At 41.6% G+C, this 25,699-nt stretch overlaps 1 protein-coding gene across 5 annotated transcripts in view; it reads right to left on the bottom strand.

The window, feature by feature from the left end:
* Positions 1-25,699, bottom strand: part of RPGRIP1L (RPGRIP1 like) — a 75,855-nt gene that overhangs the window by 17,343 nt on the left and 32,813 nt on the right. For 4 of the 5 annotated variants that reach the window (XM_070398982.1, XM_070398983.1, XM_070398984.1 and 1 more), the window contains 12 exons: positions 20,838-20,944; positions 20,554-20,604; positions 19,435-19,614; positions 18,566-18,683; positions 14,040-14,492; positions 13,104-13,255; positions 9,667-10,045; positions 6,509-6,699; positions 6,299-6,385; positions 3,565-3,672; positions 2,969-3,131; positions 1,924-1,997 (listed from right to left, as the gene is read on the bottom strand). In XM_070398982.1, coding sequence (XP_070255083.1) covers positions 1,924-1,997; positions 2,969-3,131; positions 3,565-3,672; positions 6,299-6,385; positions 6,509-6,699; positions 9,667-10,045; positions 13,104-13,255; positions 14,040-14,492; positions 18,566-18,683; positions 19,435-19,614; positions 20,554-20,604; positions 20,838-20,944 — 2,063 coding nt within the window. The remainder of the gene's footprint in view (positions 1-1,923; positions 1,998-2,968; positions 3,132-3,564; positions 3,673-6,298; positions 6,386-6,508; positions 6,700-9,666; positions 10,046-13,103; positions 13,256-14,039; positions 14,493-18,565; positions 18,684-19,434; positions 19,615-20,553; positions 20,605-20,837; positions 20,945-25,699) is intronic. The other variant, XM_070398985.1, reaches the window with a different exon arrangement.

Below are 25,699 nucleotides of genomic sequence, written 5' to 3'. Positions count from 1 at the left end.
ATGCTCCGCGCTCTCTCAAATCCCCTGCTTCTGTCCCTTCAGCCTCCAATGACCCTCCTCGGCTTTCACCAACTGCTGATCGCCGTCCACACTTGGGCCCAGCTTCCCGGCCTGAGGAAGTCACCCTGATGGGGGTCCCCGTGCTGAGTTAGGCCCCCGAGTGCTCCCCCAGCACCTGCATCCACGCTCCCAGTGCTGCCACCAAGCGCTTGCCACTGTGCTTCCCCGCAGACTGTGAATTCTTTGGGGCCAGAGATGGCTTCTTTTATGACACAGGAGACGCTGGCGAGTGAAGAATCGTGAGAATGAAGGGACAGACTGCACAGGATGTGCTTAGCCCCGGTAGCCATTCGGGACACCTTCCTTCCGAGGAGAGATCCTCCGCTGCCCTGCGATTTCTGCCGGACGCAGTCCTTAAAGAGGAGACTTCAGAGGCCGTTGAGCCACAAATACTGTTCAGCTGAAGAAGGTTTTATGACCCAATACCTCAGCCAAGGCTGACAGCCTCAAGAATCAGACCACACCCACCCTGTGCCTGCGGACACGCTGCCCTGAGAGGACGCAGCCTGGCTTCCGACGCGTTCCTACCACAGCACAACCTGCACCGAGCGGGGGAAACGCCACCCACACCCAGACTGAGGGATGCTCTACAACATGGACGGCCTGTGCCCTTAGCCATGTCGGTGCCGGGAAAGACCAGCAGGAAAGGCTGAGGAACCGTTATGGACTGAGGGGGCGAACGGGGCAGGAGGCTAACTGTGCTGTGTGGTCGGGACTGGCTCCTGACCAGGCCGGGAAACGCCGTGAGCGATGCCACTGGGACAGCCACAACCGTTCAAGGAGAAGTGTAGGTTGGTAACAGTATTTCGTTACTGCTCTGAAGAACTTAGGGGCCAAGTGGAATGATTCCTGCACCTATTGCATCTATGTACTAGTATGTAAGAATGTGTGCATATAAACACATACATACATATGTATACATGTAATCGGCGATACCGAGTGACGTGTATAGCAGGACTTCTCTGTACCACTTTGGCAATCTTTAAAGAAAAAAGTTCCATGACTCATATTAAATGACTTGCTAAAGCAGCACACAGAAACCCTGGTATAATCACTAAAAAATGCTACATTTCTCCATTATGATGACCTCTTGAGTTCCATTCCTCTGTATGTAGAGTATCTTATTTTATTATATTTGATATGAACTTGAAAAACACTAAATTTCACTTATTAACATAAGATACTGGTCAGGACCTTCTACTAAAGGTGGAATTTTTAAATGCACATGGGAGCTGACTAATGGCTTCTGAGCATAAATCACCGCATAGAGCAGATGCTGGCTTTAAGTGATGCCCACACATTTGAGATATAAAACCATGATGGGAAACCACATTTTAGGATGGTAGTGAAGCTGTGGGAAGCTGTAGCAAAGTAATACAAGTTACTTTCCCAGAAAAAATAAGAAAAAACAATTTATATACTACTGTTTAGCAGAAATGAAATAACTTTAACAGTTTATCAATAGACATTCTTAGATATGAAGAGTCTATAAATTCACATTTACCCATGATTTTAGTTTTAAAAGCCATCTCACATTTTGAATTCTTTCAAGTTCAGGTTTGATTTAATGCATCCTTGTACAATGGTTCTGAAAAGAAGTCAGGAAAGTCAACTGTTTTTAAGAAGTACCTTTTGAAGCTACTGGATTTAGGTGCTCTTAACATGGAAGCAAAAATAATGCTTGGATGCTACAGCATTACATAATGAAACTGTAAGTGAAGTTTTCTTAATACGAGATGAGCCTCGAATAAGATTATGATGATGCAGTGTTTTTGCCTCAAGGTGTTCACATAGGAAGACTGAAATACTATGGAGGAAAAGAACTTCATTTCGGCACATTTCTAATTGGCATCAGTTACTGACCTGCGGGATATTCTTGGAGACAGGTTCTGGAATGATACACTCATCACTGTCAGAAGCTGATCTGTCTTCCTCATCTGTTACAAAATAAAATTTCAGCAGTTTAAATCTGTTAAACCAGTTACCTTTATACCTTTGAAATGGAGAGAAGTGAGCACACATTATAAGGACAACCTTAAAAGAACAATATGATAATCATATCTGAACCTCTTTTAGTAGCAAAGATATTTATATTACATTTTAGAAAAAGGAAAATGATTGAAAAATTCCATGTTTAGTTTTAGTAGAAACAAAGGAAATAAAAATATAGCTTGTTTTAATATGAATTTAAAAAATAATTTTTAAAGAGGACAGGGTAATAGATGTTTTCCAACCAATAATATTGTGTAAGAATCAAGTTATTCTTACTACTTAAAAACATTTTAAAATGTTTTACAACTTTATTATGGTAAAATTGACATCTGATAAACCACACCCATTTAAAGTGCAAAGTCTGATATTTTTACAGATATAATCCCGTGAAAGCATCACCACAATGAAGATTACACACATAGCCATCCCCCCAAAAGTTCCCTCATGCCTTTCTGCAATCTCTGCCCTTCCTCATCTCTTCCCACTGGCCCTTCCCCAGGCAACAGCTTGAACATTTCTGTCATAGATTAATTTGCCTTTTCGACATATTTATACAAGTTAAATCATATTGTAAGCTGTCTTTTTTTTGGTCTGAGTTCCTACTTTTAATTTTTAAAAAAGTCAAGTCCTCCAGAATGACCCAGAGGACAGCCCGGAACCCAAAGAGAATCTAAAGCCACCAAATATGCCAACTGGGGGCGTGGCCAGCAATGACACTCGCATCTGCTGGGGCCCCCAGTGCAAGTGAGAGAGATGCCATGACACCTGGCACAGCTGACGAGACTGACCCACAGCCATCGCTTCTGTCGAGGAACAGGTGTCATGAAGGAGCTCCACTGTGCAGTGAAGTCTACGAGGCACACTGTTAACTCAAGCTAAGACTTCAACAAATACCGTCAATTCAAAAACCAGTCACCTTCCGGCTCCAGTTCCTCGGTGATTTCTGTTTCGTCTTCGGAAGAAGTCGTACTTGGCTGTGCGATCTGGCCCTGGGACAGCAGGGACACGTCCCCCCCGTTCTCTGGCTGCGCGTTCCCAGTGTGCTCTCTCCCCTGACCCACGCGGCTTTCTTGAGGCGCCTGGAGAAAGGAGAGCACGCTGATATTTTTATCACTGATTAGATCATAGTTGCAGCATTTCTGCTGAAGCACTTGAATAATAACTTGAGTCTTAAATATACAGACATGCTATATATATGATGCATTTGAAAATAATTGCTTAAGTTGTTCAAATAAAAATATACAGATAAATGAAAACCTAATTATAAACTAAGAATGAAAAATACATCAATTTCAAAATAAATGTTTACATTACTTCACATATCTATTTCACATTATGCTAAGAGTATAATGGTAGCCATTACACTTGTCATGTATCTTTATCTTTGCTTTCCAAGGAAGAATATATAAAGATTAGATCAATGCTATAATTTCCTGATCCATGTCACTACAAAGACAAAGTCTTTAAGAACCAAATTCAGCCTTTTGAAGTAATTTTAATACAAAGACATACCTGGAAAACATGTGAAGCCGTCGGCGTACTAACATCCGTTTCTGGTGTGACCTCCATTTCTGGCGAAAGGTCCCTCCTGTCCTCGGGAGGAGGGGACGTCTCCATCTCCTACGTTCATGTGAACACATGACCGTGTTATTTAGGATTGTTACTAAATCCCAGATCACCCTAAGACTTTTACATACAAATGTACATGTGTTATATATATAAGAACACTAATAAAATGAGGAGCACATATAGTAGCTCCCATTAGGGCAATGAAATAGTGCATTTCAGTAACGTGACTGATAGTCTTCATGGTATATATACGTATATACAATTTAAGAACTAGCCGCTGGTGTGGCTCAGTGGTTGAGTGTCGGTCCATGAACCAGGAGGTCATGGTTTGATTCCCGGTCAAGGCACAGGCCTGGATTGCGAGCTGGATCCCTGAGAGGGGGCATGCAAGAGGCAGCCTATCAATGATTCTCTCTCATCATTGATGTTTCTCTCTCCCTCTCCCTCTCCCTTCCTCTCTGAAATCAATAAAAACATTAAAAAAAAGGACTACAAGTGTATTTCATCAAAGCATTGATTATAATCTCAAAAAAGTGAAAACAATGCAAATGTTCAATAGGGCATTAATTCCATCACATGTGGTACATCCAAATGCCAGTTTTATGTGACCATGAAAGACCTACTCATCTAGACCTGTACTTACTGACACTAAAGAGAGTGCACAACATAGTGTTGAGTGAAAAAGGTAGTTAACTACAACAATATATATACGTGTACACTGTTTTGTTAAACGATAAATTTGCAAACAAACAAATGTGTGTATATATTTCCATGGAAAAAAGTATGAAAGAAACTTCATCAAAATTCTATCTCTGATATGCAGATTTGGGAAAATTGTATAGTGCTGTTTTTATTTTCTAACATTTTAAAGATATTTATACATTACTCATGTAATTAAAAGTTGTATATGCTGGATTAGGTATGTACTTTCTATCAATTTATAGTCAACCATTTTTCCATGGTTCATAAACTGATGTCTATTGTTAAAATATAGTTTATAATTAACAAAATTTTTTTATTGATTTAAGAGAAAGAGAGAGAGAGAGAGAGAGAGAGAGAGAGAGAGAGAATATCAACCAGTTGTTCCACTTATGTAGGCATTCCTTGGTTGATCTTGTATGTGCTTTGACTGGGGATCAAACACACAACCTTGCGGTATGGGGATGATGCTCTAAGCAACTGAGCTACCCTGCCAGGGCTATCATTTTGGCTATTTTAAAGGGAAACATGCCCAATATAGAAATTGTGAAAGCTAAACAAGAAGACATAATAGAAATTAATATAAATCCACATTCCCATTATTCAATGATAATATCTATTAACTAGAGGCCTGGTGAACAAATTCATGCACCAGTGGGGTCCCTGGCCTGGCCTGCGGGATCAGGCCAAAACCAGCTCTCTGACATCCCCCAAGGGGTCCCGGATTGCGAGAGGGCGCAGGCCAGGCCAAGGGACCCCACTGGTGTATGATTGGGGCCAGGAAGGGACACAGGAGGTTGGCCAGCCTGGAAGGGACCACAGGAGGGCTCCAGGGTGTGTCCGGCCCATCTCGCTCAGTCCCAATCAGCCAGACACCAGCATCAAGCTCACCTACCGGTCAGAGCGTCTTCCCCCTGGTCGTCAGTGCATGTCATAGCCACTGGCCGACTGGTTGACTGTCTGCCCCCTGGTGGTCAGTGCACATCATCGCAAGCAGTTGAGTGGCCTTACCATATCATTAGCGTATTATGCTTTGGTTGGTTGAACGGCCGATCAGACACTTAGCATATTAGGCTTTTATTATATAGGATAACCAGTTATAGTTCTATTTCTTTATAATTGATTTTTAATGCAAATAAAAGTTTTGGTTATATAGTGATAATTATATTGTAAATATAACATATCCTGCTACATTAAAAAAATTAACATTGTAACATAAAATTTTCTCCAAATATGAAACTTCAGGTAAGCATAATTTTTTTTTTTAAGCAGGAGAAAGAAAAATAAACTGAATTAAGCCAATGGAATATAGAGTAGAAATAATCCTTTAAAATATATAATATCCAGAGCCACAGGAGTTGTAATTATTTGCTGACTGATTTTTGCCCTGATACATACTATAATAATCTAGGCAGTGCCTCTTTTACAGATAGGATACTGAACTATGGTAATCAGTACATAAAGTATTCTCCAATGTATTGCCTTAATTCAACCTCACAACAATGCAATAGTTATCATGACCATTTAAAAAACTGTTTTTATTGATTTCAGAGTGGAAGGGAGAGGGAGAGAGATAGAAACCTCAATGATGAGAGAGAATCGTGGATTGGCTGCCTCCTGGGTGCCCCTCATCGGGGATCGAGCCTGCAACCCAGGCAAGTGCCCTGACCGGGAATCTAACCGTGACCTCCTGGTTCATAGGTTGATGCTCAACCACTGAACCACACCAGATGGGCCACATCAACCATTTTTTTAAAGAAAAAGCAAACTCAGTGACAACATAATATTACATTGAGTGGATGTATCATGATTCAGATCAAAGAGTAAGAAGAGTTAATACTTATACACAATGCCAAGTTACAGACCTAACATCTTAAAGGAAAAAAGAAGCATTTTATTCACCCAATTTTCCTTTAAATCAGGTAGGGTATACTACATCTATAGCATTTATTTCCCATGCTCAGTGTTTGCTACTTACAGAATTCCGATGTGGTGTGATATCAGCCACGAAAGACACCTTCTTCCCCACAGCTGTTAAACGCTGTCTTGGTTTGGGTGTTGGTGCCTAAGATTGAACAGTATGGCAAACTGAATGTGAGGAACATCCACCTTAGATAAGGATTCAGCTATTTGTTCTGCTTCTGTGTCTATTCAGTTTTGTGAGAAATTCAAAGTCACTGTTACTCACTACAGACAAGGTGCTCACAGAGGGGGCCGGAGGAAGTCTTTGAACAGCTTCGGACTCTTCTTTGTGTATGACAGTTCCTAGGTCTTCGGATGTTATGCATTCACTTGGTGGGAGGTAGGCAAATTTCCACTTCAATATGACATGAATGGTTCCTGCAGGATGCTTTTTATGATCTGTTAGCTCAAATATTCCTGTGAAACCACAAAATAAATAACTTTAATTAATGCTAAAGTAAAGTTTTACTGCCAGAATACTTAAAGTGAACTACCCACAACCTAAAAAACATAATTTTGGCTTGTACTCACAACCCAAATTACTTAGAGAATAAAATAAAGACAAAAGGACATGTGATAGGTTCACTTCTTGAGTAGACTGCATTCAGAAGTTAAGGCCTCAAAGAAATACTGATTCAGAGTTGAGAAAATTAACTTATAAATATTTTAATCCACTGAAATGAAATTCAGAAATTATTCAAAATTCTTAGCATTCCTCCAAGACATTATCTGGGTTATAGCTCACTATGAACCTTCATTTTGATTTGAATATTCCTGCAAAAGACTTGTCTCTATAGAAAAATATATTAAACTTCAAAATTCCAAATAATTGGTATATCTAAAGAAATCTTTATATTACTATGTAGTTTTATTATAATTTTAAATATTTTATTGGGATTTGTTAAATTACTCCAAGTTAATAGTACCACAGAAAAAAAAAGTCCATAAGATAAACCATCCAAAACATATAGCAGTAATTACCTATATCTGTAATATTGAGTCCAAATTTTAATCATTATACTAAATTGTTCAGTAGGAAAAATCCCTGACTTGAAGAAAATAAACCTATATTTCAAGCATAACTTTTGTTTAGAGGTATCCTTTACTTTGTCCACAAGTGTATGACATGTCTTTTAATGGCTGGCTGGGAAGGAAAGAACAAAACAACTCTAGACTTTAGATAGAACAGAAGGATACAGGTAGGACATAGGGAGGTGATAAACTTCTATTGTAGGTACAGGTGAGACTTCTAGAATGGCTGAGTGAAGAGCTCAGTAAATAAATCTTTTCCATAAAAATCAGTAATAAAACTGGACAAAAGGATCAAAAACAACCATTTAAGGCCTCTGGGAATTGATCAAAGGTATACAACAAATTGAGAAGCACTTATTCAAGGAAATCTATTGAACCTCAGTAAGAACAGGAAGAGTCAGAACAGGCTGGCCAAACAAACAAAATCAGCAACGGCAATCACCCCAGGGAGTGGGAAAGTTGGAATCCAGAGTTGCTACAATATAGTATCCTCGATGTCCAGTTTTAGGGGCAGGGAAAAAAGAGAGACACACAAAGAAACTGGAGGGTGTGATGTTAACACGGGGGCGGGGCGGGGGGCCGGGAGGGGGGTCCAGAAAGCCAACAGTAGAGGCTTTCTGAGGGTGTCCAGATGTTAGACTTAGCAGACAGAGACCTCAGAGTAGCTATTATAACTATGTTCCAAGAACTGAAAGAAACCATATTTAAAGAATTAAAGGAAAGTGTGGTTACAATGATCTATAAAATAGAGAATATAATAAAGATATAGACGTTATTTTTAAAAAGAGAACTAAGGAGAAATGCTGGAGTTGAAGAGTACAATTACTGAAATGAAAAAAATTCAGTAGATGGGCTCAATAGGAGATTTGAGCTGGCAGAAGAAAGAATCAGTAAACCTGAAGGTTGTCCAGCAGAGATTACCCAATTTGAAGGGGAAAAATGAAGAGAAATGAACAGAGCCTCAGAGACCTGCGGGACACCATTAAACATATGAACTTATATGTAATGGGAGTCCAAGAAGAAGAAAAAAAGGGCAAAAAATAATTCAAGAAGTCATGACAAAAAACTCCCCAAATTAGGTACATAACAATACCCTACACATAAAGAAGCTCAACAAATTCCACGCAGGGTAAGCACAAAGGGATCAATACCTGGAGACATCATAGTTGAAATGCTGAAAGCCAAAAAAAAAAAAAAGAGGAGAGAGTCTTCATAACAGCATCCAGTACCAGGGAGCCATAATAACATCAATAGCTGACTTCTCAACAGAAGTCAGTTATCTGATGTACTCAAAGTGCGTTAAGAAAAAAAATAACTGATGACCAAGAATAATGTATCCAGCAAGACTTTCCTTCAAAAAGCAAAAGTAAAATAAAGACATTCCCACATATCAATGATTGAGAGAATTTGTTTCCAGCAGACCTGACTTACAAGGCATATTAAAAGTTCTTTAGGCTGAAAGGAAGTGAGACCAAATAGCAACTCAAATCAACACAAAGGAATAGACCAATCAAGGTAATTAAAAGTATAGATATATTTTTTCCTAATTTCTTCTCTTAACTGATTTAAAAGACAACTGCATAAAACAATAATTATAAAATTATATTGTTGGACTTGTAAAAAGACAAAAAGTAAAAATAACAGCTCAAAGGACTGGGAGAAATGAAGGTATATTGGAGAAAGGAAGTGACACCAGACAGTTGAGGAAGAAATAAAGAACATAAGAAATGGTAAAAAACATAGCTTAATATAAAAAAGTCTCCTATAATTATGTATATTCTCTCTTCTCTCAATTTCTTTAAACAATATAAGGTTATGTAAGCAGTAATTATCCTATATAATAAAAGCGTAGTATGCAAATTGTCTCCTCAACAGGGAGGTTGTCCAGGAGTTTGACCAGGAGGCGGGGCCGGCCGGGAGAAGGGAGGGTGGGAGGCCCCCACCGGCGGCCAGCAGCTGCTAGGGCCCCTGCCAGTGCACGAATTTTGTGTACTGGGCCTCTAGTAACATTATATTATTGGTTTTTTAAACAGATATAGGCATACTATATACATAAGTATGACAACCAGCACACAGAAGGGGGGAGGGAATAAAATTATATTGGAGCAGACCTTCTATATTTTAATGGAATTGTTAGTATTAATTTTTAGTAGATTGTGGTAAGCTAAAATAAATATTTTAATTCTTGGAATAACTACTAAAAAAAAAAATCACTCAAACAATATAATGTTATAGGCCCAAAGATGATTTGAGACGGTTAGGAAGATTAATTACACAGAACAACATACCCAAAACACTAAAGTATAATTTAGGTTTGTTTTTACAGTTTCACAGATTAAGAAATGGGCTTACCTGAGATGCACCTGTCATGTGCCAATGAAATCAGGGGCACACTGACTTTTCCTATGTACATATCCTCCTGGGTGTCACTATCATCAAACACATAAAAGCTCAGAGACTCTGACTTAAGGTATCGATCCAAGTCCACACTCATCGGCACTGGGAAACACACATGATCATCAAACTGTGGATCACTGCTACTGGGAATGATGGCCGTGTCATGGTCTGCAAAATCAAAAAACTTGTACACAACATATGGGTGTGGCTGAAGGTGGCTCGCTCGGGCCTGCAGCTGGTTGCAACATCTCACTGTAATATGAAGTTCATTTAAGTTGCCGTCTGCGCAATCAGTACAACTGAGCTGAGCCGTTTTGGGTGCTGGTTGACTTAGCTGGAAAAACATACATATTTACATTACAGTAAATATACAATAAACCGGTACACAGCAGCTGCCAACCCCCAAACCAAATGATTCTGTAAATGGACAAAAACCTGCATATTTTCACTTCATATTGAATTTCTCAGTAAAAGATTCCCGATTCTTATTCAAAACCAATATTCACTGGAATATGTGTGAACAGATGATCCTATGCTATTAGCAACTAACATAGAAGACTGAACATACCTGTAGAGATTGCTGTTAAAATCAAGAAAAAGTTAATCTGATGTTCTTTAATTCTATTTGATAACTGAGTCAAGTGAGCAGATGGGTCCAAAGACCAACGTTCTCTATTTCACAATTTTATTAAGAGCTAATCCTCTGATCATGCCAGCCATTTGTTTATATCCCAGTCTTAAGTGAGAGTCCAATGAACTTGATGGCCGCACCAAGAAAGATAACTTTGTTGTATTTGGGTTGGCCCTCATCCTGAACCAATGGGGTTTGGGAAGCAGATACCTGAGGTCAAGATTAACCAGTATATCAAAGTATAACTGCTATTAAGAACTAGAGAGCAGGATCAGAGATATGCTTTGGAGAGAATGAAAAGCTAGGATTGGGGGCCATTCCAGAAGACAGATGAGCAAAAGGACTTACTAGGCAGAGCTAGAAACTGCTCTCCGGCCCCTTTGGCTCAGGCAGCCAGTGCCAGGCATGTTAGCAAACAACTGCACTGACTGCTGTGATCTGGGACAAAGAAATGCTAGCGTTGTTTCCATGCCTGCTCAGGCTCGTGTTGGGGAATCTCTACCTCCCACAAGAACCCTCTTTCACTGTAGTGCTGAGTCTGGACTGAGCTTCTGGGACCCTGACTAGAGAACTGACTGGAGAAGAGAACAGAACCGGTCCCCAGTGCCTCCGTGGAGATGCCTGGCGGTGTGGAGAGGGGAACCGAGAAGGGACTCGCAATGCTGCTTTCAGCTATACAAGGCCGAGTGGAACGATTGACAAAGCTCCACATCTTTCCCAAGTCCACCCACAGAAGCTGAATTCCAATTGTAAATGATACATTCAAGCCAGCAACGGGGAGTCTAAAAAACTTTAAACTATAAAACTACATAAGCAATCTGGTCTTTCCATTTCTAGTTCCCTTTTCCACAACAGCACTTCCCAAGTGTGTCCAGAAAGATGATCTCTGGGAAGGGGTGCCATTCTTTCTTAAGTTTGGTAATCAGTGTTATATTAGTAATGGTTCTTTAATTGAAAGTTACAGGAACTAATTCCAACTAGCAAATATGACAATTAAAAAAGACTTTCCCATAAGGCTAAAGGGCTATTTCATGGACCACTGTTGTAGCGGGAAGGCGACTGGGCCTTAGGAAGGAAACAGGACGGAAGCCACCGGGATGGACTCTCCGTCCAGTTTCCATTTCTCGGTGTGCTTGCTCATTCCTCTCCAGACCCTTTCTCTTTCCTTTGCTGGCTCACATGGTAGAAGCTCCTAATTTTGCCTGTTCCAGGCATGGAGAGTCTTGCTTTCTCTTGATCTCAGGAAGCAGAATCTGACTGGATGAACTGGAGTCAGGTGGATATTCCTAAATCATCTATACTAATAATAGAGGAATATGCAAATTGTCTGGGACGCTGTCACAGTAACAGTAATGACCAAACAGCAGGCTGCGTGGAGCAACAAGGCCGGCAGGGGGGTTAATGAGGGACGACCAAACGACTGAACAGCAGGCTGCGTGGGGCGACCAGGCTGGCAGGGGGTTAGTGAGGGGAGACCAAATGACTGAACAGCAGGCTGTGTGGGCAACCAGGCCAGCAGGGGCAGTTGGGGGCGACCAGGCCAGCAGGGGGGGGTTGTTGGGGGAGACCAGGCTGGTGGGGGGTGCGGGCTGTTGGGGGAGACCAGGCTGGCAAGGGGGGCAGTTAGGGGTGATCAGGCAGGCAGGCAGGTGAGCAGTTAGGAGCCAGCGGTCCCGGATTGTGAGAGGGATGTCCGACTGCCAGTTTAGGCCCGATCCCCGGGATCCGGCCTAAACCAGCAGTCGGACATCCCCTGAGGGGTCCATAATTGGAGAGGGTGCAGGTTGGGCTGAGGGGACCCCCTGTGCACAAATTTCATGCAGTGGGCCTCTAGTTAGTTATAATTGGATGGTGAATAGGAGAGAACAGGATCACCAAACATAAAGCTTGACACTGGGAGCCCAGCCTACGGACTGGGAGTGAGGGCAGTTCCAAATGAAGAAAGATAGTTAAGACCTGAGCAGACATTCTACAGTGTTTCTATGACATCCTATCCCTTTGTAACTCCACATGACTCAGACTTTATGCTTCCTCTTGAGACTCACGTTACACACGAGACGTCCTAAAGTCAAACATTCTATTTAACTTTGCTCAATTCAGCCCTTTCTGCATTCATTGGATCGTGACATTCCTTCTTTTGGAAATATGGCCATTAAGACTCCATGAAACACAGTTTGAACCTAAGGGACTGCATTTAAACGTCCAGTTCTCAGCGAGCATACTCATTTTGTAGCCCAATAATAGGCACGTATTTCCTTCACAGTGGGGAGTGTAAGGACAGGCACTCGATGTGTGATGACCGGAAGGCTGTTCTGTTTCTCCAGTGCCCTGGGCAGCACAGGGATGGGCTCCTGTGAGGTGATGGAAGGGTTGTGTCTTACTTGTGGTGGTAGTTCCGTGAACATATACACACGATCAACTGTACAGAACTCCTCCTCCCCGACACATGTAAAAACGGGAAAATCTGAATGAGGTCTGTAGCCTAGTTAATAGTGTTGTACAATGTCCACTTCCTGGTTTTGATATTGTCCTGTAGCTCTGTAGGACCTTACAACTGGGACCAGCTGTGTGAAGGGTACACAGGACTTCTCTGTTCTATTTTTTGCTGCTTCCTGCAAGTCTATGATTATTTCAAAATAAAAACTTAGAAAAAGCCACTTGATGGCTGTGAAAGAAAATAATTTCAGTTTAAAGCATGACATAGAAAGAATATGATACAATTTCTGTGTCATAAAAGTGTCCTAAAGTCAAACAAGCTTACCCATGGCCTTTGCGCTGGCCCCTTAAAATTTGATGTCATATATCCCAAAGCCTTCGCCCGCTCTCGATAAAGGCGAATTGCTTGGTCCACGGGAACTCTTAATTGGAACCAGTATTCCACGGTGCCGAAGTTTGGGACGTCTTCTTTCGTTCCTACAGATCAATATATAAACTCGCTGTTAAAACAGCCCCATAAATCAAAATATATACCAGTAAAAAATACATCAATGGTACTATACATTGCAACTATAAATTTTATACTGAGGAAAATAGTTTGTGACACGCATAAATGATGTGTGATTGGCAAATAGCAGAGATGAAGAAAATAGTTACTTCTGCATGTATGAGTTTCACTGTATGTTAAATATTATTAAAGAACTGTCAAACTATGTTTGAGATCTTCCAATTTATATTATCCCACTCCTCGTGAAATAGAAAAAATGGAACCAAACACCCCACAGACCTTTTGATGCTGTAGTACTTTTTGAACAAGTTGTGCTCTATGCAGACTGACAGATACAATATGAAACCTCAAAATTATAAATAGGAACTCCACGTTGTAATGCAGCTTGAAGGAATCTTTGGCACCTCCCCACTCGGCCCGGTCTCAGGTACAGGGGAAAAGCCGTGCGGTGCCGAGCACGCACCGTGTGTAACAGGCCCTTGTATGGCTTTGCCGGGCGGGCACACCCCAGCATTGGTTCAGCTCTCCAGCTCTCTTCCTGGGAAAGGTCTCCCCTAGGGCTCCCGGGAGGAGGACACGTCCTCATCAGGCACCAACCGCTGCGGCAGAGCTGTCTGTCTGTCCGCCAGCCTGTTCCTCCGCCACACTGTTTGCTGAGGGCAAGGGCTGTGGCTCCATGGATACACTCTTACCAGAGGGACTGGTCCAAGATGGGTGCTCAAAAACCGGTGGAGTAGATAATACTGTGCTTACCAACCAAAGTTGCTGTGCCAAATATCCGACCGCTTTTTTCCAGAATTTCATGGAATCTCAACTGACATGCTGCGATTGTTTCGTAATCGGTGCTGTACGCCTGGTGGACCTCAAGGGTGACCGTGTTCTTGTGAATATAGTGCAAAAATAAGTCGTTAACGTGGACGAGGTACTGAGAGGTGAAGTTGTACTCCGGGCGGAGGCCCCGCACGATGGGCGTTGTCTGAAGCTCGAAGTCGTAGAAGGCGTAGGTACAGAAGGTGAGGGGCTCTTTGTCCCCGGACGCCTGCGCCACTTCCGGAGAAAAGGCGACTTTGTGGATGTGGATTTCAAATAGGTTCTCACCCCGTTCTAAGTGGATGGTGTCATCAAATTCATCCACAGAGTCATCGGGCAGGATCTCTGGTTTAAATCTGTACTGCTTGGTGCCATAGGCAATATCCTTTAACTGGGCTGCAAGAGAAGACACGCGGTTTAGAGAGCTCAAACACGGACATACGAAGACAGAGTGGCTTTTGAAGTGGTAGGAAGTCTGAGTGGGGGGACCAGCCTCCATCTTAAATTCTAGGACTACCCTGTTTTTCTGTAAATAATATTATATTATGCAGAAATTCATCTCTTGTTTTGACATCATTTATTAAACAACGAAATTACAGCCTAAGCTGTAACACAGGCTATCCCATGGGGAGGAGGAAGGGCAAGGCCTCTGAACAAACACCCGAGGGAAACACTTGGGGTGCACTGCTCCCCGGCCTGTGCTCTGGGCCTTCTCTCCTACGGAGCCAGCTTCTCCTCCCACGGGCTCCTGCCCTTCAGTCTATAAAATACAGGTGGGGCAAAGGTAGGTTTGTAGCTGTGAGCACTCGAAACAGTTTATTCTTGTATTATAATGTATTAATTATTGTATTAGTTTTCCATTCAAACAACTATAAACCTCCTTTTGCCCCATCCTGTCTGTACTTTTCTTCTGTATTTGAGGGGGTGATGCATATGTTTGTTACCTTAATTTTGGTGATGGTTTCACAGGTGTATACATAGGCCAAAACTCACCAAATGGTCTCCTTGAAGTGATGTGGTTTAATGTTATGTCAACTACACTTCTCTAAAAGAGATACCGTTTTTTTCTAGATGCACATCCCCTCCCCATGTCACATCCACATGTCTAGAAAGAGTGATTTACACTGTCTCCCCTCCTCCTCTAACACTGCTCACCCTCCGCAAGCAGCAGCTGCTCACTTTTCTTGGGAAACTACTGGAGAAGTCACCGGTAACCAGCTCACTGCCAGAGCGAGGACTGTGGTCAGGCACGACTTGGTTTCTTTGCGTGATTGACGCAGATGGCCACGCCCTCTTCTGTAGGCTCCGCCCACCAGGGCTTCCATGGTAGCATCACCCTATTCTCTTCCTGCCTCTCTCCTCTCTCTTTTAGGGTTTCCCCTTCTGCTAGCTTGCTGGGGTTCTGTTTTATCCTCCTCTTCGTCTAGGTCAGCGGTTCTCAACCTTCCTAATACCGTGATCCTTTAATACAGCTCCTCATGTTGTGGTGACCCCCAACCATAAAATTATTTTCGTTGCTACTTCATAACTGTAATGTTGCTACTGTGATGAATCGTCATGTAAATATCTGATATGCAGGATGTATTTTCATTGTTACAAATTGAACATAATGAAAGCATAGTGATTCATCACAAAAACAATATGTAATTATATATGTGTTTTCCGATGGTCTTAGGCGATCCCTGTGAAAGGATCATTCGATCCCCAAAGGGGTCACGACCCACAGGTTGAGAACCGCTGGTCTAGGTCTTCCCCTGGGTAAGCTCACCCCCCTTTTGGGATTTCTGCTACTATCAATAGGCTCCGGTTTCTATTTTTTCATTCAGGTTCCTTTCCTGAACTCCAGAGCCCTCTACCCAGACATCCCCGAGGCACAGCAAGCCCAGTGTATGGAACAGAATGTCTCAAATCCTCTCCCAGTTATTTCTGCTCTTGCATCTCGGGTGGTGGTGTCAGCACTCACCACGTTGCCTACGGCAGCACGTTCTCGTTTCTGGTGGGGTCGTGGTCGCCGCCGCTTCCTAGGGCTTGATCGAACCTGCCCATCCCCTCTCTCCACCGAGGCTGCCTCATTACAGCCCAGTGCTTACTGCCCAGGTCAGCACGAACCCCTGGCTTCCTTCACACCTGACTCGCCCTCCCCCATCCCCACAGCCATCCCCACAGGGCAGGTCTGGTGTCTTACCCCGACTTCAAAACCCCCCAGGGTTCTTCAGGTGCGTAAGGTCCCCACCAGGGCCCTCATGGTTCCTGATTTGGGGTTCCTAGTCGGTGGCTCCACACAGTCTCCCGAGTGACCAGCATGCTTCCCACACCCCCTTCCACCTGCCTCGCCTCCCCCCTGAACCTCCCATGCTTTTACTTAGCGGGGAGCTCTGTCAGCAACCACTCCCGAGTGCGGAGTCTCCCCTGAATCTGCAGGGGTCCCTGGGCAGTCTTTCCTCAGCTGCTCCGGGTACCTTCTGCCTTCTCCCAGCGCCACACTCTGCCCAGAACCAGTCCGCTTACTTGTTCACATCCTGTGCACTCCTGTGGGGGGCGCCGGAGCTGTTTCCCTAGCTGTACTCGCACTGCCTAGCACTTTGCGTAGGATGCATGAAGCCTGACCATGTTTATGGACTGAATCAATGAATTCAGGGAACACATAAAATCTACTGATCAAAATCTCAAACTCTGTGACTGCCTTGTTATTTGTGAAAATGCCATTAAGCAAATTCTATCGAGCACTGCTTGAGATAAACGGTACACACTGCTCTGTGACTTCTGGAAAACCCTGCCCAGTTGGATAAAGATATTTATGGAGCCCTTCTACTTAGAGCAGTGGTTCTCAAAGTGGGGTCTGGGAACCCTGAAACTGTTTTGAAGGTTTGTGAGATCAGAAGTATTTAAGAAATAGTACGAAGATGTTATTTGCTTTTTTCATTCTAATTCTCTCACAAGTGTATAATGAAATTTTCCAGAACCTACATGCTATGTGATATCATAACAGATTCAATGCAGAAGCAGATATAACATATGTTTTCTATTAAGCCAGACACTAAAAAGATTTGCAAAAATGTTCAACAATTAAAAAATTAAAGCAATGTCACTCTTCTCACTATTTTTTGGTATAGAAAATACTGCTTTTTAAAAAAAACATGCATATGCATACGGGAGAAAACTGATTGGTTTCTCTCTCAGATTGATGTTCCTCTCTCTCCCCACCTCCCTCCCTCACTCTATAAAATCCATAAACACAGATCCTTGAGTGAGGATTTTAAAATAGTGCTGTAATTTATGTTAACTTGTAATGGTTTATCATTTTAACATGACAACTATTTTTTACATTTCTCACTTTTAATTTCTAATATAATAAATATCATAAGAGTAACCCATTCAACAAAAGGCCTTGGGGATTCTCAGTAGTTTTTAAGTGTAAAATTATTGCTGGCATCAACCATTGAATTAAGCATTGTAATCATGGGACATGAGAGATAAAGTACTTCTGATTAGAGAAGGCACAGAGACTGTGCAATGCTCTAAGAGTGAAGAAACCAAATAAAAGAATCCCCAGACACAGTTCCTGAGTGCACGAGAGTGAAAGCTGTAAGTGCCAAGGTAGTCTTTTTTCAAAGCATAGTTTTGCACCTGCATCTGAATTGCTTGGAGTTGTTGTTATTTTTTAAATCTATTTTTTATTGATTTCAGAGAGGAAGGGAGAGGGAGAAAGAGTTAGAACCATCTATGATGAGAGAGAATCATTGATCGGTTGCCTCCTGCACGCCCCACACTGGGGATTGAGCCGGCAACCTGGGCACCTGTCCTGACCGGGGATTGAACCGTGACCTCCTGGTTCACAGGTTGACGCTCAACCACTGAGCCATACCAGCCAGCTGCTTGGAGTTATTTTTAAAAATACAGCGTCATGGGTCCCCGGTCCGGAGGAAGGGCCCAGGAAGCTGCACGGGAAACAAGTTCCCCTGTGGTTCTCACACTTGGTCAAGTCTGAAAACCACCGCAAGGGCACTTCCAGCGGAGGAATGGCGAGTGGCGGGAGCAGCTCCGGGCCGGGCCTGCACTTCGATTTCGAAGCAGGGAAGGGTGCATCTTGCAGTCAGAGGAGAGGAGGCACATGGAGTGCAGGGTGATGGGGCTGTGCAAGAGGAATCGGACCAAGAGCAAGCAGGCTTGTCTGTCTGAGATGCACAGCTTCCTTAGAGGAGAAATCAGACACGAGGCGGTAAATTTAGTCTGCGATGCTGCATGCAGAACTCTGAATCTCGCCTGCAAGCAACACTGAGTTCAAAAAGTAGTGGAAAATGACTACAAATTCCCGAGTAGAGAAGAATCAGATAAAAACTGCCTTTCTGGTGAATTATTATTGTGGTTATAAATTGAAAAAAAGGTAGAAAGAAACTGTGAGTGTTGCTTAGGATGACATTTCAACGATTATAAACCATCCCGTGCGAGCAAGGAACTGTGCCCACTACCTTCTAGTTTCTGGATGCGCGCAGCCCTGACGTCCAGAAGGTGGACATACTGTTCCACTTTAAGCTCGTAATCTTGCTGCAAATTCTCCATCTTCTGGGTCACTGCCTCAACTTCCATCTAAAAAATAAGAACACATTTCAACATGTGTGATTAGTTCCATCTTCATTTTTTAAAGCAAGTAGGATTCAAGCGTTTTCTAGATCCTGCACATGCCAGGAACTGTAGCCCAGTTTCCTGGCCTCAAATAGCTTATGGCTTCACAATTCACCCTTAGGGTTGTTCATAAAACCAGAAGTGAGGTCAACAAAAGCCGGTCCCGTTTGGCAGAGGTGTTTTTCCGTGGCTGCGGCTGTGTCTAAGGGGCTGTGGGAATCACCTTGTTTGCAGAATGTGGTGACTCTAGTCCGGGCGAGTGCAGTGCCACCACTTGAGCTCTAAAATTAGGGTCTTAGCCCGGCCTGTGTGGCTCAGTGGTTGAGCATCTACCTATGAACCAGGAGGTCACGGTTTGATTCCCAATTAGGGCACATGTTCGGATTGCAGGCTCCATCCCCAGTAGGGGGCGTGCAGGAGGCAGCTGATCAACGATTCTCTCTCATCATTGATGTTTCTATCTCTCTCCCTGCTACCTTCCTGTCTGCAATCAATAAAAAAAATTTATAAAAAAAATCAAATCAAATCAGGGACTTAAAATTTTTTACTTGTCTTAAAACAATTTCTTCTAATTAGTTATATTTATGAGAACTTCCAGGCATGTGGGAACACATGGCCGCAGATTATAACCAGGCACCACGTGATACTGCTTAGGAAGGTGAACCGCGCATAGAACATGACAGGACCCGTCCTCTCCCAAGCCGTGTTCCATTACCTGGTAATCCTTATTGATTTTATGCTGCATGATTAGCATGTTCCTGGTCTTCTCAAGCTCTTGCACTGTCTCTGCATGAGTTGCCTGCAGCTCCCTCATGGAACGTTCTAGATCTTTATGACTGGTATTGTCTACTTTCTCTAAAAAGGAAAGCTCTCCATTTCTTTGTGATTTCTGAGCCTAAAACAAAAACATGTTTTATTACTGAAAACAAGAGCTTCTAAAATGTAATCATGTGATTTAATATAGATATAGCAAGGAAAAATCATTAATTGAAAACAGATATATTTCCATTTTCCACCAGGAATAAAGTAGTCCTGGCATAGGAAATATATTTGGACAGACATTTGGAACAATTATAGAGAATTTGAAAAACAGTTTATTTCTTCATGACATAAAAAAGAAATCATGTACATTTATTTTGATTTCTGTTTCTTCATTTGATTAAAATCTACACTGTGATGATCTCAAAGGAAAGAAATGCATTTTCTCATGTTTTCCTGTAAACAACAGAATATCCTAGAGCTGGAAAGTATCTTCTGGTAACACTTATGATTCAGTATTTTACTTAAAATAATAGTGTCAGCCCTAGCCGGTTTAGCTCAGTGGATAGAGCATCTGCCTGTGGACTGAAGGGTCCTGGGTTCGATTCTGATCAAGGGCACATGATCCTCGGTTACAGGCTCGATCCCCAGCCCTGGCCGGGGGTGTGTGGGAGGCAACCAATCGATGTGTCTCCCTCCCGTCGATGTCTCTCCCCCTCCCTTCCCCTCTCCCCAAAGATCCACGGAAAAATATCCTGGGTGAGGATTAACAACAACAGTAAAAACAGTGTATACCCAGGTCTCTCAGGAGAGAAAACTGTTGACTAGTTTTATCGTCAGGTGTGTAAAAATGTTTGTCACCGTTGGACAAAGTGCTGTAGACCAGCGTCTTTAAGGTCTATTTTAACGTGATTTTGATGTCCTTATGAACTATGCACATGCCGTCACTACACGTCACCTGACCCCTGTCCTGCATCATTCCCTCTCCACGCGTGAGGGTTATAGAGACGGGCCTGCACTCTGCCGGGACAGTTCCACGAGGACATGAAACGCATGGGGAGGTGCAGAAAGTTACCTTTATGAGCAGCAGGGCTTCACTCAGCTCCTCAGCGTTAACATCACTCTCCTGCGGAAGACAGAGCGAGTCAGAACTCACAGGGAGCTACGAACGGAAAGCACAGGAGACATCCCAACTACGCAGATCAGCCCCACGGATGGAGCATGAGCTGCCTGACATCGCGACGTGACCAATGAAGTAACATATTTGCATCCCTTTTCTCGCTAGAATCGTGCTTTCTCTGCGCCTAAGGCATGTAGAGAAGAATCTGGATTTACATCCGACGGAAGAAAAGGGTTCACCTGGTTGTAAAACTTCATGCGGCTTTTAAGGTCATCGAGCTGTTGCTTTTCTTCCAGACGGCGTAACTGCAGCTCTCTGTTCTCTTGAACGAGTTTCTCATTTTGGTCTTGAAAAGAAAGTCAACACAATTGGAAAGATATGAGAGAACGCGGCAGAAGAACACGTTTTACACTGACACAGCAAGCTCCGTCCAGCGACGCTCTGGGCAGAGAGGAAATTGCGCTAGCACCCAGCGAGGCAGCAGGAGCCGGACGCACGCACACCCTCAGATGTCGGCCATATGACTCACTGCTTATCAAAAGCGTAAGACGTAACTTCGCAGTATTAATAGAAGGAAATTGTGGCCTCCGGGACTTCAAAGGAACATTCTATCTAAAATACCTAAGAAAATATGTTCCTAAATCTGCGATTTTTACTTACTTAGTAAGGGTCCTGAAAAGCATGCAAAAAAAAAAAATTATCTTTTGGTTTTTGGAGTTCCTTGAATTTTCTTTTCCTAATTTAACAAAGCATTTTTATTCAAACAAGATAATTTCTCTGGCAATAACTAAAGCCATCATTTTAATCAACTACCTTTTAACTAATCTGTTAAGATAGGAGCAGTGGATTCCCAACCAGGGCAGGGGAGTGTCAGTCGTAATTCGTGTGTGTTCTTTATGAGCTCATGCTGTTAACGAGGAGGACATGGACTCAGAGCCATCATTATGGGATGGAGGTCCGTTATGGTCCCCTAGGCAGTCATTGGCCATGACCCACAAACAGGGGCTTAGGGTAGTGCTACTGAGGACAGTAAATCCAGAGACTAATTTTTCACTCCCTGCATTAAACATAAAATAAAAAGGCACAGTAGCTCGCTAACAAATGTGTCCTCTCGTCTCATGTTCTTAAGTGCGCCCGTCAGTCTCGCTCACTGTGGGGGTCAGGCATCCTCCTCCTGGGCTCCCTGTGGACTGACCCTAAACCACGTCATCCCAAGTGTCTCCACTAATTCCAACCTGCTCTCAAAGATTTATGTTTGTCATAAGTCCTCAATTCAAGTTGTACGTTCCTGTTTCCTTTCCTTAAAAAAAAAAAAAAGGCAAGTCAACACATTTGCCAAGAATTCTTTACATAAGTACATTTGCACACTGACTGCATTTTATACAGAAATATGTTTCTGACATTTATAATGCTTTCTGTTTCCAAGCTAGAAATACTGCATGTAAGTAAAAATGGTAAAATACACAGTTAAGAAGAAATGGAAAAAATTCAGATATTTCCTTGAAATTGAAAAATCACACACACACACACACACACACACACACACACACACAAACAACCTGTGACTCTAGGCAGGGTATGAAGAGGCCTTTTAATATCAAATATATAAAGTTTTTCTTATTGATAAAAGGTTGAAGGTTATCTTAGAACAGTGATGGCGAACCTTTGAGCTCGGCGTGTCAGCATTTTGAAAAACCCTAACTTAACTCTGGCGCCGTGTCACATATAGAAATTTTTTGATCTTTGCAACCATAGTAAAACAAAGACTTATATTTTTGATATTTATTTTATATATTTAAATGCCATTTAACAAAGAAAAATCAACCAAAAAAATGAGTTTGCGTGTCACCTCTGACACGCGTGTCATAGGTTCGCCATCACTGTCCTAGAGTATAAGTTGCTAATATTTAGTGAACAAAATGAAAAAAATTTAAAAACATGGACAATACTTGGAAAATCTGAAGGTGAAATGCTTGGCTTTAAACTAAAAATTAGGATGAATAATAACTATGAGTTCTCAGGAGACAGACTTGCTTTTTGTTTAGAGAGCAGGGTAGGATGTGGAATGCTTTATTTTAGGTCGAGGAGGCTAAAACAACATCTAGACCGAGTGAGCAGGTAGCAGAAAGGAGGTAATACAGCCAGGAGGACGGAAAGGGAAAGGTGCGGAGGCTATTTCTGTGGCTGGCGGAGCTTCCAGGGCCTCTGAGGGCGAGCCAGCGTGGGAAGGACAGGGCTGCTCGGTGCTCATCTGGATGATGATCTCTGAGCTCTAGTTTCTTAATTGTTTCATTTTTTCAGACGAGGGCCCTAAGAATGGCATTCTGATAGGCATAAATAAACTTGTCCCAATATTTCTTCTTTTACTGATTTTTGTTTCAACAACTATGTCCTCATGTGTTCACTGATATTTAAAACACTATGGCATTATTAGTAAGAAAATAACTTCGTGGGAAAAGATATTATGGAATACCAGTAACTTTCTCCCTGTTGAATTTTATGTAGAATTATCCACTATATTTTTCCTTTCTTAAACTGTTTATTGGGAGACGATATAGTTCAAAGAGGAAATAGACTTGCTGAATTACAATATGAAAAGTCAAAGCACCCTGTACAAGCTGAAAAATAACCTCCTTGATGTTAGGATTTTGACAAAAAGCATGTTAAACCAAACAGCATTTTATTCAAATGAGATAACATTTCCCTCTTTAAAAATTATGTTCTTCAAGCACACCACTAATAAGCAGAGTGCAGAGAACAATTCAACTAAACAATTTTCAAACTCCTTTGTGTTAATATCTTCAGCTGTGATCAATATAAGCTCACGTATTATGCTGAATTATGCATTTCAGCTAAAGATAGAAAGGAACTTTCGAAGCAGGCCCTTACACACATGCAGTTAATTTAAGCATTAACCAAATGCAAGCTGCATTTACATATCCTTCCCCCACATATTCACACAATCTGAAACTAATTTGTACCTCGAATAAAGAGGTGAGTATTCTTAAAAATAATCTGCCAGTTAGATAAATGACTACAAGGGCCAGGGAAACATCTTCTGGCAAAGAACACTGGATACATGAAAAGGTAAGTGTGTGAAGAGACTTCAAAGCAAAATTAAACGATTTCAAAATCTGTTATACAAAAAGGAACTTTCTAAACATTAAAAGATTTCCTTAAATAGGCAATTTCAATTTTTTGGTTTAGTGTCTCCCTGGAAAAAATGGTTAAAGGCTGTAATATTTTTCTTATAGTCCATTGTAACTTTTCACATAAAACCACACACACTTAAAATCATTAGATCTATAAATTTCAGGTGTTCAAGCAAAAATAACTTAAAATAACACTTGCATTAAAAATAAAGATTTAGTTGCAGTAATTTTTCTTTAGAAAATAAATGAATAACTGTACAAAGATTTGTTTAGGATCTCTTTATACTTAAAAAACTAAAGAGATTTAAAAATTCATCAATAGAAGATTGTTAAACAATCATGGTACATCCTCACCCTCAAAAACTATGACAACCATTATAAATGATGATGATGTGAATGTATATTCAGATTCAAGGGATGACTTCAAAATATGATAAATAAAAAAGCATGTTATAAAACTATATACATATAGGAAACTCTGCAAGGACATACAAAAATATTAAAAGAGATTATCTTCAAGGTTGTGAAATTGAGAGATTTAAAAAAAAACTTTTTATTTTGTTTACTGGAATTTTTTACAGCGTACCTGAGTTATTTTTATTATTCAAAAATCTAAAAGAAATAAGAACCAGTTAAAAAAAAAAGATGAGACATGGACTAGTTTAAATAAAATAACTTAGCAATTGTAGCTTTAATAAGTTATAAGAACCCTCAGAATTGCTTCAGGAACAATAAACAGGTTTTTTTAAAAAGGCCACGAGATTCTAAACCCCTGACAAAGAGTTTCCTTCCAGAGATCAATATGGACGTCTAGAGACAAGAGTTCTGGAATTCTTAATATCTAGGGAAGTACGAAAAGCACATAAGTAAGCAAACTTTACTTCATTTCTGCTTTCTTTAAGAATGAGAAGTGTACATGTTTTTGGAAAAGAGAACGGGAATATAGCGTACTTGCACTTCCCTCAGTGAGCAAGAATTTACTGAGCAGCTCCTAAAAAACGCGCTCTGTGAGGGACTCAGTTCTGAGCTGTAAAATCTGCAGCTCCATCTTCGAAAACTTTAAATATTCCCCTGGTCGGAAATCATGTCACCATTTTATTCCACGCACAATCTTCTAGAGAAACATTCATAAGTCATCTTTCATCAGATTTAATTACTGGGTAAACAGAAGCGTCTTCCTGAAATTAAGACTACATCCATTATTAAGTGTGTTCTGTTTCAACTTTCTTAAGATGCTAAAAATAAGTCGGAACTTAATTTTTAAATGTTATGATTTATAAAGTGCCAATTTCAGAAATATTAAAATTGGAAAGAAAATCTTTCCTATAGTTAATAAAATATGGCATTGTGATCTAAATCAATATATAGAGTACTGACTAGATATGTGATTTTTTTTTTTTTTTTTCTGAGCCTGCATTAAACTTTTAAATGTTCTCATACAACAAAACTGCAAATGTTCCAAAGGAACAGCTAGTGGGTGAGCGCCAGCTACAACATTTGAAGCAAATAATTCCATTCCCCTGTTGTGCATTTGTGTGTAACGTATATGTGTAGAATTCAGAAGTCAAACCTCTACAGTTAATGACAGTTATTTTACTTCTATGAGACAAGAGTGAGATGAGACTCATAACATGAATCTTATTCATGATTATTACTCAGCAAGGACACCTTTTTTTTCTTTTTCATCATCAGTCCTTGTTTTTTCTTCTCAATATGAAAAACAATATAAAGCAAACACACACCCGCTTGACCTCTCTCCGGTACTCCCGTTCTTTGCTCACCTCTCCCCACACTGACTCGAATTTTCACAGTAGGGACATCTGGACAAGGCTTCTGGTGTGTAAGTTCAGGGTCATGGAGAAGAATGAGATAGCTCATTATCAGAGACCCTCCCTGCTGGACCTATAGCGCTCCTGTCACTGTCGTCTCACACTGCTTGCTCTCACTCC

Source organism: Myotis yumanensis, unplaced genomic scaffold (genome assembly GCF_028538775.1).
Source record: "Myotis yumanensis isolate MYYU_CA2020_CCGP unplaced genomic scaffold, mMyoYum1.0.hap1 SCAF_18, whole genome shotgun sequence".
Classification (NCBI taxonomy): domain Eukaryota; kingdom Metazoa; phylum Chordata; class Mammalia; order Chiroptera; family Vespertilionidae; genus Myotis; species Myotis yumanensis.
The sequence above is the reverse complement of the archived record's forward strand: the minus strand, read 5'-3'. Positions and strand labels throughout refer to the sequence as shown.